This window comes from Oncorhynchus tshawytscha, linkage group LG24 (assembly GCF_018296145.1).
Source record: "Oncorhynchus tshawytscha isolate Ot180627B linkage group LG24, Otsh_v2.0, whole genome shotgun sequence".
NCBI classification, from domain to species: Eukaryota; Metazoa; Chordata; class Actinopteri; order Salmoniformes; family Salmonidae; genus Oncorhynchus; species Oncorhynchus tshawytscha.
Window position 1 is genome coordinate 6,673,822 of NC_056452.1, and position 16,073 is coordinate 6,689,894.

General features: G+C 42.3%; 1 protein-coding gene across 1 annotated transcript in view; it reads left to right on the top strand.

Annotated features, from left to right (window-relative positions):
- acsl5 (acyl-CoA synthetase long chain family member 5) overlaps nucleotides 1-16,016 on the top strand; it is a 39,603-nt gene extending 23,587 nt beyond the window's left edge. Inside the window, exons 15-21 of the mRNA XM_042305244.1 lie at nucleotides 728-800; nucleotides 1,098-1,186; nucleotides 3,599-3,715; nucleotides 10,065-10,208; nucleotides 10,398-10,499; nucleotides 13,860-13,931; nucleotides 14,915-16,016. Coding sequence (XP_042161178.1) covers nucleotides 728-800; nucleotides 1,098-1,186; nucleotides 3,599-3,715; nucleotides 10,065-10,208; nucleotides 10,398-10,499; nucleotides 13,860-13,931; nucleotides 14,915-15,052 — 735 coding nt within the window. The 3' untranslated portion in view covers nucleotides 15,053-16,016. The remainder of the gene's footprint in view (nucleotides 1-727; nucleotides 801-1,097; nucleotides 1,187-3,598; nucleotides 3,716-10,064; nucleotides 10,209-10,397; nucleotides 10,500-13,859; nucleotides 13,932-14,914) is intronic.
- Nucleotides 16,017-16,073: the final 57 nt, after the last annotated feature.

The window sequence follows — 16,073 nt, forward strand, 5'->3', positions numbered from 1 at the left end:
GTGTTAACCCTGGGCTAACGGAAACCCAGCGGTCACTTTTTGTAGTAGAATATTCAAATTAGATGACATTGGAGCTGTGATTGTGATTGAAGTGCAGTGTGAACAGGACTTATGGGTTTCCAAAACTCTTTAGTGAGACACCTCCGTCAATGATCATATACATATTACTGTGTTAAGGAGAACTTGTCAAAACAGGTCATGACTCACATCAAATACACCTAGAAAGCAGTCAAATAGATGCTTCAACATCACACACACATGCCACTGGAAGGTGTTAACAATACCCGAGTTGCCAGTTTGATTCATACATATATGGGTAATTTCTATTGAATTAACATGCTGAGGTAGGTCACTTTGGATAATAACAAGACCGTATTATAAAGTATAAATGAAAAAAGAACATACCCTGACCAAACAAGGATACATTTGTAAAATAAAAATCACCGTTGCACACCTTGAATTGTTGAAGTCTTCATCAGAATCCCTGCAAGGAGAGAATAGTGTGCGACTTCCATTATATTTTCTGTAAAGACCATAAGTTTATCATTATTATATAATGAAACCAATCCTGTGCCATTGTGGATCTTGTAATAGCACTGAGCAACTGAGGCCATGTGCTTTTGTTTGGAGAGCAGAGATGACCTCAAATGTATTGATCTGTCCGTGTCGCTGTGACAACCAGATCTCATTGACCCTACTGATCTCTCGGTTCTGATTGGTTCTCCAGATTTTTGAGGCGTACGGCCAAACAGAGTGTACTGCCGCCTGCTCCTTCACTATGCCGGGAGACGCCACTTCTGGTATGTCACTACAAATATTTACAACCTCACAGAGGATGCTGTATTAAAAGGATAGTTCACCTAAATGTATAGTCTTTTGTTTCCTTACACTAAAAGCAGTCTTGGACAAGGAGAGACTGCAATCCTTGCTTTGTGTTTGTTTACCTAGCCACTTGTACCAACCGCAATGTAACTTCGTAATTTGGTTGAACTATCCCTTTAAGTTGAGAACACTTGCATCCTTTCTTCTTACTTCCTTCTCAAAATAGGGACCTTATATATTCACCCAAATGATAAAACAGGTGTTTCTTTCCTCAGGGCATGTTGGAGCTCCTATACCTTGTAACATTGTGAAACTGGTTGATGTTGAAGAGATGAACTACTTTGCTTCCAATGGTGAAGGGGAGGTAAGTGGTTGTCACTACCTAGCCATGCTGCAATGTATGGAAAAACCAAAAAAATGTAAAAGAAAAATGTTCAACTTCCCTTGGGTGTTGTTTTCTTCAAACCATAAAACAAGCTGGTTATTTAGTAAATGTCCAGAATAATCTGGCTATCATTTTTGGAGAATGTAGCAATGTCAGGGGTCATTCAAAAGCATGGGGGGAGGGGGGGGCATGGTCTTTCCCCGATTTCCCCAGACTTTTTAATTTGTAGATAATTAGCTCAAAGGCACAATATGTAGCTTTTTGGGCGACGCGACCAAATCCGCATACACATGTGAGTTATGGATCTGTCATTTGTCTTTGAAAGCAAGTCTGAAAAGTGGCAGGTCTGTTCTTTGTGCGCTGTGTCTTTACTTACTGTTCTTAACCCTTGTGTTGTGTTAAGGGTCAAAAATGACCTGCCACTATGTTTAACAGCGGCGAAAACCCCCTAAATGATTTAAACTTGAAATGTAATGACTTTTCCAAAAGTGACCCGAACATTAGAAAAAGTGAAACATCGCCTTTGTTCATATTTCCAAGAAAGCTGTACACCACCAGGGTACAAAGATTGTCTTAGTGTCATTTATTACCTGGCAGTTAAAAAATAATTTACACACCACAAAAACTATACATATACACACACACACACACACAAGAAATTTTGAATATGTGTGCTACTGATTGAACTCAACCAGCAGCTCCTGAAGAGGAAGATCGCCATGGTTGGCACAGTTAGAAAGAACAAGCCTGAGCTCCCCCCTGCACTCCTCGCAACAAGGGGGAAAGAGGCCTTCAACAAAGTTTGCCTTCACACCCACCACTCTAGTTTCTTACCTCCCAAAGAGGAACAAGAATGTGGTCCTCGTGAGCACACTGCACAAAACGGCTGAGATCAGTGATCGTGAGGACAGGAAGCCAGCCATCATCCTGGACTACAACCACAAAAAAGGAGGCATGGACAATCTGGACAAGGTGATTGGAACTTACAGCTGCAGGAGGATGACTGCCTGGCACCTGGTCATCTTTCATAACATCATTGATGTGTCCTCATACAATGCCTTCGTGATATGGAACAAGATCAACCCTATCCGGATGACTGATAAGCAGAACAAGAGGGTGTTCCTGGAACAGCTGGGAAAGGCACTTGTAACCCCACACATTCAAAGAAGGGAGCACCTCCACCGCACAGAAGCCTCTGCAGCACTTGTGAAAGCTGTCCTGATCCACCTGAGACTGCAGCTGGGACAGGCAAGAGGAGATGCCAATTCTGCCCCCCAAAGAAGGACTGTAAAACAAATACTATGTGCTTCACATGTGAGAAATACATCTGCAAAGTCCATGCACACACACTTGCATACTGTCCTACATGTGCTAATTAGAGTTGATTGATTTATGTTCTTCACATTTTTGATTTGTATCTATTATCTTATTTTATTCTTATTTATTTTAGTTGTTTATACACCTTGTGGGTGGGGGCAATGGTGAAAAAAATGGGAGAATACTAGTATTCCTCATTGTACAGTATATAAGAATATCACTATGTTGCCAAAAAAGTTCAAGACTTATTGTTTCCCTTCAATAAAAATGCATTCAAAACTACTTTCTGCACATTTCTGCTACTTTCTTAGGCTATACAAATGCTATCTCTTGCTAAAAAAAAATATATTTACACCTATGCAGTACCTTTAGCAATAATAATAAACCTCTACTTTAGTAAAGAAAACAATTATGACAGGTGTGTTGTAATACAAACGAGTGGTGTCCACTGATCAAATGCAGTCTTTCTGCATTGTGAAGAGGGAAAACTCAGATAGTCACAAAGTTTGTGATGAATGACAGGTTGTTTCTTCATGCAAAATAGATTTCGGGTTTAAAATTAAAATGACACTGCTTTATTTTAGGGGTTCAGTGAAGGCGGGTCAATTTTTACCCTTAGGACAAGGGGAGTATACAGAATGTTAAGACTACACAATAGTTAAGTTGTTTCTTCTTTTTACTGTCAGTTTTGCACACCAGCTTCAAATAACTGATATATTTTTGGTTATTGAAAATATATTTAAAAGAAGTTTAGATGTTATGATGATCCTCTACAATGATTCTCTACACATTGTTTGTTCAGTCACAAACAAATGAAATTATGCAAAAAAAATAAAAAATAAATTGCATCCAGTAAATGGTGGAGTGATTTCTGCATTTTGCGGCTTCAACTTTCATTTTTTTATATATATATTTTCTCTTAGTTTAACCTTTTGAATGAATTGGTTGCTATGGCTTGTCTGCCTTAGAACTAGGAGCTGGAGTTTTTCCTGGTCAGGTCACATGGTCCCCAGCCGTACTTAGAACACAAGGAGAACACTTCACTTACTGATGCATACTTTTCTATTTCCTCAGGTCTGTATCAAAGGTAAAAACGTGTTCATTGGATATCTGAAAGACCCTGAGAAGACAGCAGAGGCCCTGGACAAAGATGGCTGGCTACACACCGGAGACATTGGCAAATGGCTACCGGTGAGATTCTCATAGATACAAACTGAACCGTAGGAACAATAAAATAACCTGAATTTATCTCCGCATACAATCAATCTGACATCAATTTCCATGACAGTGGTAGAGGAGTTTAATATCAGGACCGAGTAGAATAGCTTTCCGGCTCTCTCCTGTTCATTCAACTCAAAGCCAGACAAGCAATCAGTGGGGTGAATTACTGGGGTTGTGTGTCATCTGCAGCATCGTTATACTTTCCAAACCCAACTATTCTATTATTACAAGCAGGACAAAGGGCAGTGCAGATTACCGTTATGGGCGGTAATTCATCTGAATTGAATTACCTGATTCAAGATTTCACTATTTCTATACTGGGGTCTGCATCATCATCAGCAGGGCCATTTTATTGTCATAGTTGTACAAGTTCATACAGTGTCTTGATTTATAAAATGTACACCGTTTTTATACAACATTTCAGTTACAAAAATGTCAAAATGCATTTTAAAAAAACAATAAATCACATTTTCATGTCAAGTTCAATGGTTATGAACCAAAACATGGACACAATTGTATGATCCAATCTGTGTATGTCTAAGGACATTATAAACGAGACCCCAAGACTGTCATTATTTGTAAGCAGAACTGGCTTTGCAGGCTGACATAGGGCCCGATTCCGACGGGAGTGAAGGGTAAATGGAACGTACTGTAATTTCCCTTTTATGCACTTTTCTCTATGAGTACTGTAATAGTGTGCTATTCACCTGCTATTTGTTTTGGTCCTGATTCAGACTTAGGAAATAGAACCTTTCCTACAGTATGCACTTCTCTGTAGTTGGTATTCAGACTTACCTTATGAAGGTGCATAATGGGCTTTGTAGGTGTGGATCCCTTGCATGCGCTGAATAAGTGTAATTAACCACTGGCAACACTCCTATGTTCTGGCCAACAGATTCTCTCATGGATTTTTAATTTCAGTACATTTATATTAAGCCATCTTTAAATACAGTGCACCTTTTAGCTGACAGACTCAGAATATTAGGGATAAATGAAAGAAAGCCATCTAAATATATGCATATTCATCATCTTTTCAGCAGCAATTGGTAGATACATTTAATTATTTTTAAATACAAATTTTGTACAATAGTAGGCTGTATCCGCGTCTTGCGTGCACTAACCATGGAACTGTGTGACGACACAGTTTAGAGTAGCATGCACATGGATACAGTTTGTGGATTACCTTGACGTTGTGACAGGATGGCCCCCACACCCACCTCCACCACAAAGGGCAGCGAGGGGTCTGGGTGTTTCAGCAACGTCTGCAGGATTCCACGCCAACTTATGGGGGAACACCTTTGAGGAGAGATGAAGCGGTAATAAAAGTTGGCAACCCCCAAAAACCTTTGTTCTCCCTTTATGGTGGTTGGGACTGGCCATGCATGACCTGACCACCCATCTTCCTTCCTCTCCTCCATAACCACTCCCTGTGGGCTGATCCCATATCCCAAGACAGAAACCTGATGGAACGGGTTAGTATGTAGCGGACATCGTTGAAGCTGGTGTCCCTCCTGGCCATAATAGGCCCCAGTTGTTTCCGGCGGCGTCACTCAGCCGCGGGGAGGTGTGTAGCCCCTACCTCCAAGGGGTCAGGCTTAAACTCATATCCGTCAACGAAAGAGGGAGAGAGGCGATGGAGTGCCAATGCTCCCGAAGGAGGTTATCCAGACGGATGGTCATCGTGATGAGTGCATCCAATGAGAGGGTGTCATCTCGGCATGCCAGCTTTGTCTGGACCTCCTCACGCAAATCCTCTTCGGAATAAGGTGTGGAGCGACGGCTCATTCCATCTGCTGGATGCTGCCAATGTACGAAAGGTGAGTGCGAACTCCGCAACAGTCTGGTCCTCCTGCCGTAGTTGGAGTAGGTGCTCATCCCCCCCTCTCTGCCCTCCGGTGGATAATCAAAGCCTCCTCTGAACAGCACCATGAACCTCCCATAAGAACCCAGCTTCTCCCCTCTCCCAGATGGCCGTATTCGATCCAAACGCATGCCCTGGCAACCTTGGACCACTCGGTAGTGGGGGCACCCGTTTGCTGAGCAAAATAGAGGGAGCACTGGAGAAGGAAGCCACGATATTTGAATGGAGTCTCGTCATATTTGTCATGAAGGGAAAAACGGGCATCACTGACCAGAGCAGACTGCTGAATGGGCTGGCTCGACTCATGGTAGAGGATCCTCCGCTCGTTGGGGGTGACGCCTCTTAGAGGACCTCTTCCACCACCCTCCCTAGTTGCGCTAGCTGATTGTGCTGCCGGCGAAGTAGGTCTCCCTGTTCGTCGACCATCTGGGAGATGTCTCGGTTGGCTGCTGCTTCCATTTTGAGAGGCAAGATTCTGTAATGTAATCGCAGGGAGTCAGGAAACAAGTGCAGTTAGTGAGTTAATTACAAAGAACATTGATGGATGCAAACCAAAGGCACTGTCTAACATGGAAAACATAAACAATATTGCCTGGTGGGTGATAAAAAAGGAGTGCTATATAAAGAGAAGTAATCAGGGTAGTGATGGAGTCCAGGTGTGGCTCATAACGAAGCGCAGGTGTGCGTAATGAGGGTTGCCAGGCCCGGTGGTGAGTAGAATGGAGACGTTGAGCACTGGAGAGGGGGAGCGGGGTAGACATGACAGGCTATAACCTATACAGTACCAGTCAAAAATTGGACACACCTACTCATTCAAGGGTTTTCATTATTTTTACTATTTTCTACAGTGTAGAATAATAGTGAAGACATCACAGCTATGAAATAACAAATATGGAATCCTATAGTAACAAAAAAATGTTAAACAAATCAAAATATATAATCCACCACACACTTCATTTATTCGATTGCCACTCAAACATACTTAAGTTCAAGGTCAGAATACGCATAGAGAGAAAAGTGCATAAAAAGGAAATAACTCTGGTCAGAATCTGGCTTTTTGGGTGGAGAATAATTGAAGGTGTGGCAGAGGTGTGTCTAGTGTCTCTGATCTTGACTTAATTCCCCAGTGGTGGAAAAAGTAATTTTCATACTTGAGTAAAAGTAAAGATACCTTATTAGAAAATTAAGTAGAAAATGAAAGTCGCCCAGTAACATACTTCTTAAGCTAAATTCTAAAAGTATTTGGTTTTAAATATACTTATGTATCAAAAGTAAATGTAATCGCTAAATTATACTTAAGTATCAAAAGTAAAAGTACAAGTATAAATAAATAACAATTCCTTTTATAAACCAAACCAAACAGATAGCCAGGGGCATGCTCTAACACTCAGACATAATTTATAAACAAAGCATGTGTTGAGTGAGTCTACCAGATCAGAGGCTGTAGGGTTGACCAGGGATGTTCTCTTGATAAGTGTGTGAATCAGACAATTTTCCTGTCTTGCTAAGCATATATATATATAATATAAATAGTAAAGTAAATTACCGATACCCCCAAAAATACTAAGTACTTTACACTCACTGTAATTCCTTAAAAATTCCACCACCTGTACACGCAAGGAAACCATGAATAACGTCTAGCAAACAAACCAGTTCCAAGTGGTTCCAAGTGGATTTTTTCAGATAGAAATAACACCATTCTCCATGCACTGTCATTTACAACTTGATAAGGGCAATTGATAAGAGCCAGGTAAATGAGTAATCCATTTGGAAAAGGAAATTGTAAATATAAATGACACTTGTTTTAGATATATTTGACCTAGTAAACGCTGGAGACAAATGTGACTCCAGTCACACGGCAGCAAACTGAAACATATCAACTTTCCCACAGTAATGTTTATTAAATGCTGTTACATTACAAAAAATGTAAATTGTATGGCCTTTTAACTTGCAAGGAGGGGCGCTCTTGAATGTCTTAATTATAAGCTACCACGTTTCCTATTTCTATCATGTTAAATATTAGCCACTATCAGTACTGACTGTCAGTAGGCCTAATAACAACACATATTTCACTGCAAATTTACTGTTTGATCCCTTCAGGTGGTATTGCCTACTGTACATTAACATCATTACATTGTTTTGTTTACCTTCATTTGCTTCCTCTGTAAACGGCCATGTGAATGTTGATGAGGATCATTAGTAACAGTGGATAATGATATTTTTTTAAAGACATGTAAGCTAATTCAATTGTAATGGAGCGGAGCACAGACCAAGCCATAACAGTTGAACCAGCCACTGTGCCATGACTGTGTCATCACGCAGTTCCATGGTTAGTGCAGGCAATAGGCGAGGGTATAGCCTGCTATTGTACACTATTCTCCCTATTATAATTCTATGTACACCAATCTTCCAACATTACCATGGGATCATTTTTTCATTAATCAACTCAGCGTTTTCTTTCTTTCGTGTGTAAAGGCTCCCCAAACCTGTTTTATATGATTCATAAATACTTTCCTAACCCTAATTATAAACTGAGTGGTTCGAGCCCTGAATGCTGATTGGCTGACAGGCGTGGTATATCAGACTTTATACCGCGGGTATGACAAAACACTTATTTTTAGTGCTCTAATTACGTTGGTAACCAGTTTATAATAGCAATAAGGCACCTTGGGGGTTTGTGGTATAAGGCCAATATACCACGGCTAAGGGCTGTATCCAGGCACTCTGTGATGCGTCGTGCCTAAGAACAGCCCTTACACGTGGTATATTGGCCATATACCACAAACCCCCGAGGTGCCTTATTGCTATTATAAACTGGTGCCTTCTTGCTTAAATAAGTATTATTCATTTTTTTTAAATGGGGGGGTAGATCTGCTTAAATATTCCAGATAGATTGTGGCTTCCATCAATGTAATTGTCTGCATCATTTCAAATCCTCCATATATATTTTTGTAAATATATAAAATATGTGTATATATATAAAACATATTAATATATTTTAATATATTTTCCTTTATTATTTTCAGAATATTTTTTAAATCTATCAATTGGTGCTGAAACAGACGAATATGCATATATTTAGATGACTTTCTTTCATTGATCCTTAATTTTCTGAACTCTCTATATATTCTATTGAGTCTGTCAATAGAATTCGAACTAAAAGGTACAGCGTATTTAAAGAGACGGTTTAAGATAAATGTACTGAATTGAAAAATCTGTTGGCCAGCATGTAGAAGGGTTTTCAGCGGGTTAATTCAATTTGTTCAGTGCGCGCCAGGGAACCACTCCTACAAAGCCCGTTATGCACCTTCACAAGGTAAGTCTGAATACAAACTACTCAGAAGGGCATAGGAAAGGTGTGCATAAGAAAGGCGTCATTTCCTAAGTCGGAATCCGGTCTATATAGAACAGTGAATGATGATGCATTCATGTGCTACCGAAATTATTGGTAACTCTGAAACTTGGAGAGTTATGCACCAAAACGCATCATAACTCAGAGCTGTTGACGCCAAAAACTGGTCTTAATGAGCTTCCAAGTGGGAAATACGAGTAGGAGACTCAGTTTCCCAGTTGGATAGTGAGTTTCCCAATTCTGAGTAGCACATGAATGCTGCATGACTTGACATAGGCCCAGGGTCAGTTTTATCACCTGTGAGGGCTGTGTCACAGATGTTACAGACCTCAGATGTTGGACCTGTCCTAACCCCCTAAGGCCATTAGCCTAATTAACGATCTCTCCCTCTGCACTCTGTGGCCTCACCAGCCTCAACATGGGACGTTCATTATCTGAGAAAAGAAGGGGGAGAGAGAGGGTGGTGGTGGGGGGTCGGGGGGTAAGATAAAGGTAATTGAGTTAATTGATTCGCTCTGTCATAATGTAGACCCTTTTTAATTTCTCCAGGGGACCCTTTCTTTCTCAACACAGACAGATGGCATGTCCATTAGGGACCTGTCTAAGCTTGCTCTTAGGTTTCAGTAATTACACACGCATGTGTGTGTGTGAATGTGTGTGTGTGCATATGTATGTCTGTTTACCAGAGGAAGCTGGTGGTAGGAGCTACAGGAGAACGGTCTCATTGTAACAACTGGAATGGAATTAATGGAATGGAGTCATGTGGTTTCCATGTTTGATTTGTTTGACTCCATTGCACATATTCCATTGCAGCCATTACAATGAGCCCGTTCTCCTACAGCTCCTCCCACCAGCCTCCTCTGGTAAACACACATATATGTGCACACACACACTTTTACGTAACGCAGTAATTCTCTTTTCTCGTTCTCTCTCTATACTTATATCCTAGAGGCATATTTTGTTTATAAGGCTCACAATATAATATGAGCAATCATGATGACATACTGTATTACTCAAGATACAATCTAGTTCCTTGGCGATTTCCGATTGACAAGTTAGGATAATGTATATCTTGTTGAAAATACTAATGATCAAAATGATGGCAGAGTGGAGTCTTGAAGATCGTTGACCGCAAGAAGAATATCTTCAAGCTGGCTCAAGGAGAGTACATCGCCCCGGAGAGGATAGAGAACGTGTACATCCGCAGTGCACCCGTGGCCCAGGTGTTTGTCCATGGAGACAGTCTTCAGGTACAACACACACGCACAGCATAAAAACGTACACACATTTAAGCACAAACATTTCAGCAGCATACAATACTTAGACAGAATATATGTGTGTGTGTGTGTGTGTGTGTGTGTGTGTGTGTGTGTGTGTGTGTGTGTGTGTGTGTGTGTGTGTGTGTGTGTGTGTGTGTGTGTGTGTGTGTGTGTGTCTAGGCCAGCTTGGTAGCCATTGTGGTCCCTGACCCAGAGGTCCTGCCAGGTTTCGCCCAGAAACTAGGAGTCCAGGGTTCTCATGAGGAGCTGTGCAAAAGCCAAGTGAGTGCTCTATCAGAACCTTTCCACTAATAACATTGTCAGAATATTTGAACACACCAGCATCGTGTTCATTACTTAGCCACCAAACGGAAGCAAATGGACTGAAACAGAGATGGACTACCTATAATAAATCAAATCCAATTTTATTTGTCACATACACATGGTTAGCAGATGTTAGTGCGAGTGTAGCGAAATGCTTGTGCTTCTAGTTCCGACAATGCAGTAATAACCAACAAGTAATCTAGCTAACAATTCCAAAACTACTACCTTATAGACACAAGTGTAAGGGGATAAAGAATATGTACATAAAGATATATGAATGAGTGATGGTACAGAGCGGCATAGGCAAGATACAGTAGATGGTATTGAGTGCAGTATATACATATGAGATGAGTATGTAAACAAAGTGGCATAGTTAAAGTGGCTAGTGATACATGTATTACATAAGGATGCAGTATATGATATAGAGTACAGTATATACATATACATATGAGATGAATAATGTAGGGTATATTATAGAGTAGGGTACATTATATTAGGTAGCATTGTTTAAAGTGGCTAGTGATATATTTTACATAATTTCCCATCAATTCCCATTATTAAAGTGGCTGGAGTTGAGTCAGTGTGTTGGCAGCAGCCACTCAATGTTAGTGGTGGCTGTTTAACAGTCTGATGGCCTTGAGATAGAAGCTGTTTTTCAGTCTCTCGGTCCCAGCTTTGATGCACCTGTACTGACCTCGCCTTCTGGATGATAGAGGGGTGAACAGGCAGTGGCTCGGGTGGTTGTTGTCCTTGATGATCTTTATGGCCTTCCTGTGACATCGGGTGGTGTAGGTGTCCTGGAGGGCAGGTAGTTTGCCCCCGGTGATGCGTTGTGCAGACCTCGCCTCTGGAGAGCCTTACGGTTGTGGGCGGAGCAGTTGCCGTACCAGGCGGTGATACAGCCCGACAGGATGCTCTCGATTGTGCATCTGTAGAAGTTTGTGAGTGCTTTTGGTGACAAGCCAAATTTCTTCAGCCTCCTGAGGTTGAAGAGGCGCTGCTGCGCCTTCTTCACGATACTGTCTGTGTGGGTCGACCAATTCAGTTTGTCTGTGATGGGTACGCCGAGGAACTTAAAACTTACTACCCTCTCCACTACTGTTCCATCGATGTGGATAGGGGGGTGTTCCCTCTGCTGTTTCCTGAAGTCCACAATCATCTCCTTAGTTTTGTTGACGTTGAGTGTGAGGTTATTTTCCTGACACCACACTCCGAGGGCCCTCACCTCCTCCCTGTAGGCCGTCTCGTCGTTGTTGGTAATCAAGCCTACCACTGTTGTGTCGTCCGCAAACTTGATGATTGAGTTGGAGGCGTGCGTGGCCACGCAGTCGTGGGTGAACAGGGAGTACAGGAGAGGGCTCAGAACGCACCCTTGTGGGGCCCCAGTGTTGAGGATCAGCAGGGTGGAGATGTTGTTGCCTACCCTCACCACCTGGGGGCGGCCCGTCAGGAAGTCCAGTACCCAGTTGCACAGGGCGGGGTCAAGACCCAGGGTCTCGAGCTTGATGACGAGCTTGGAGGGCACTATGGTGTTAAATGCCGAGCTGTAGTCGATGAACAGCATTCTCACATAGGTATTCCTCTTGTCCAGATGGGTTAGGGCAGTGTGCAGTGTGGTTGAGATTGCATCGTCTGTGGACCTATTTGGGCGGTAAGCAAATTGGAGTGGGTCTAGGGTGTCAGGTAGGGTGGAGGTGATATGGTCCTTGACTAGTCTCTCCAAGCACTTCATGATGACGGAAGTGAGTGCTACGGGGCGGTAGTCGTTTAGCTCAGTTACCTTAGCTTTCTTGGGAACAGGAACAATGGTGGCCCTCTTGAAGCATGTGGGAACAACAGACTGGGATAGGGATTGATTGAATATGTCCGTAAACACACCAGCCAGCTGGTCTGCGCATGCTCTGAGGGCGCGGCTAGGGATGCCGTCATGGCCTGCTGCCTTGCGAGGGTTGACACGTTTAAATGTTTTCCTCACGTCGGCTGCAGTGAAGGAGAGTCCGCATGTTTTAGTTGCGGGCAGTGTCAGTGGCACTGTATTGTCCTCAAAGCGGGCAAAAAAGTTACTTAGTCTGCCTGGGAGCAAGACATCCTGGTCCGTGACGGTGCTGGTTTTCTTTTTGTAATCCGTGATTGACTGTAGACCCTGCCACATACCTCTTGTGTCTGAGCCGTTGAATTGAGATTCTACTTTGTCTCTATACTGACGCTTAGCTTGTTTGATTGCCTTGCGGAGGGAATAGTTACACTGTTTGTATTCGGTCATGTTTCCAGTCACCTTGCCCTGATTAAAAGCAATGGTTCGCGCTTTCAGTTTCACGCGAATGCTGCCATCAATCCACGGTTTCTGGTTTGGGAATGTTTTAATTGTTGCTATGGGAATGACATCTTCAATGCACGTTCTAATGAACTCGCACACCGAATCAGCGTATTCGTCAATGTTGTCGTCTGATGAAATACGGAACATATCCCAGTCCACGTGATGGAAGCAGTCTTGGAGTGTGGTATCAGATTGGTCGGACCAGCGTTGAAAAGACCTCAGCGCGGGAGCTTCTTGTTTTAGTTTCTGTCTGTAGGCAGGGATCAACAAAATGGAGTCGTGGTCAGCTTTTCCGAAAGGAGGGCGGGGCAGGGCCTTATATGCGTCGCGGAAGTTGGAATAGCAATGATCCAAGGTTTTTCCAGCCCTGGTTGCGCAATCGATATGCTGATAAAATTTAGGGAGTCTTGTTTTCAGATTAGCATTGTTAAAATCCCCAGCTACAATGAATGCAGCCTCCAGATATATGGATTCCAGTTTGCAAAGAGTCAAATAAAGTTCGTTCAGAGCCATCGATGTGTCTGCTTGGGGGGGAATATATACGGCTGTGATTATAATCGAAGAGAATTCCCTTGGTAGATAATGCGGTCTACATTTGATTGTGAGGAATTCTAAATCAGGTGAACAGAAGGACTTGAGTTCCTGTATGTTGTTTTGGCCACACCACGTCACGTTAACCATAAAGCATACGCCCCCTCATTTTCTGTTCCAAAATGTTTTAAAACACTGTCCGTTGCGTTCCCTAATGAACATGACCTTGGGATTCATTCATCAAACAAAAGTGTGATGGTCCATCATGCTCTTCATACATTTGCACAGATACAAAGGACATACAAATATTGTATAAATGCTTGTCCATACATTGGGTGCCACTAAACACAAAACTGCTACTACAGTCCAAGTGCTTCACAAGACCATGTTTCCAATGCACTGAAGCAAATCTATTTCGTACCATTGAATGATGGCCTGAGTTTGACCTCTCCTTTTTTTTCCTGCGGCAGAAAATCAAAAAGGCCATTATTGCTGACCTGGTCAAGCTGGGCCGGCAAGCAGGGCTGAAGTCATTCGAACAGGTGAGCGTTTCTCTTCAACATGCTTTCACCGATCCCCATTAAGACCTGGGCCCGTATTCATAAAGCGCAGAGTAGGTGTGCTGATCTAAGATCAGTCCCCCCTGTCTATGTAATCTTTTTCATGATGATCTAAAAACAGTGGTTCTCAGACCTCTCCTCTCCCCCCCCCCCCCACCCACCCGTTCCATGCATTTGAGCTATTCCAGAGCTAGCACACCTGAATCAGGTGAGCTAGTTCAGAGCAACAACAAAATCCCAGGTCCCAGAGGAGAGGTTTGAGAACCACTGATCCTAGATCAGCAATCCTAATCTTAGACACTTTATGAATCTTGTCATTAACTCAGAAGCTCCCTGCCCTTCTTGATTTTATTTCACTCGACATGCCACTTTAAACATACTGTATACTCTTTACTGCAGTTAATCCTAAATGTGTTGAGCTGATTTTCTCAGCAACAGTCAATGCTGTGGATTTGCTGTGTGAACTAGCTAAAGGTGGTGGTGAACTACTGAGCAAAGACAGACAAATATGATTGATGTCAATGTGAATTGGGTTTGAGAAGAGCCAAACCATGAAACTTTGTTGCCCATTTTTGTTTGAAGTCTTGGTTAGACATTTTTAAGCAAACAGCCACATTGTATGTTGACCAGCTCGGTTGCAGAAAAAGTTATGGCTAGTTTAGGATGAGACTAGAGGAGACTAGGGACAAAGGACAAAAACCCTCATGGCTGGTGGTCTTCATGTAATCAAAACATTCACTTGTTGGAGCAGTAATACTGTACACAGGGATTATTTCAGTTCTTACAGTGACAAAGCCATTTTTGCCTGGTGGAAATGACCCAACAACATGGGTCATGTTCATTAGGCACCAATTGGAGGAACAATCATTTAAAACAGGGAGGGACTACCTTAAAGAATCTGTTGCAAAATGTTTTGAAATGTTTTCCCATTGTGTCCTAATGCTCTGTTTCTATTTGTTGTGCAGGTGAAAGACCTGTACATGCACCCAGAGTTGTTCAGCATAGAGAACGGCCTTCTCACTCCTACGCTGAAGGCCAAGAGGGCCGACCTCAAGAAGCTCTTCCAGCCGCAGATCGACAGTCTCTATGCTAGCATGGAGTGACTGGTCTGAGGGGTAGAAGGAGGATGAAGTAGGGCCCGATGGGCAACAGCTTCACTTCCTGTTGACCTTTCAGTCGATAAATACTGTACATTTTATGGAAGAGAGAATTTACATGGGAAATGTGTAATTACTTTTGTTTCATTAAAACAAGCACCACCACTATCAGAGTACCCATTGTTAGCACATAATTTAATAAACACCAGATAATTACTGTAACAGTGGAAAAAGTTACATCAAAGAATATGCTCGGAATGAGAATTTCTCAATGACATTCACATTGAATCCATGGAATGAAATGATGATTTTTATATTGACTCCAGAATGAAGCAACATTGTGAACTGTATACACCTCAAGGGCAGCTGGTACTCCCATATAAATAATGCCTAGAAACATAATTCTATTTTTATGGGTCCTCAAATTAGCCATTTATCAATAATAAATATCCCTGCAAATGTAATTGATAATGGATATGCCATTATGGTGACCTGGGCCCGTATTCCTAAAGTCTGCCGTCCCCTCCAGCACTCCTACTCTGAAACACTTTGGGAATACGGGCCCAAGTCACCAGTTCAACAATATCTCAACCACTGGAGGGTTACTGGTTTGAATCCCAGCTCAGACAGGGAAATCTGGTGCAGAGTAAGCTGGCAACCAAAGGGTTGCTGGCATCATCTTAGATACCAACAAGTGCCCTTGAGCAAGACACTTAACCCCTAAATGTATTATTTATAAAGCCCTTTTTTACATCAGATGTCACCAAATGCTTATACAGAAACCCAGCCTGAACCTCAAACAGCAAGCAATGCAGATGCAATAAAGATTTGCTTCAAGGGCCCTGCAATAAGGCTGGCTCATTGCTTCCAGCCCCTTCGGGTATACGTGTCCTAAAGGTTAGGTTGTGAGCCTGAAGACACATTTCGATTATGTGTAAATTAATGGACAATAAAGTACATCTTGATCTAGGATCTGTCTTTCAAACTATAATGTATAAGATTATATGGACAGAGGGGTCCTGATACT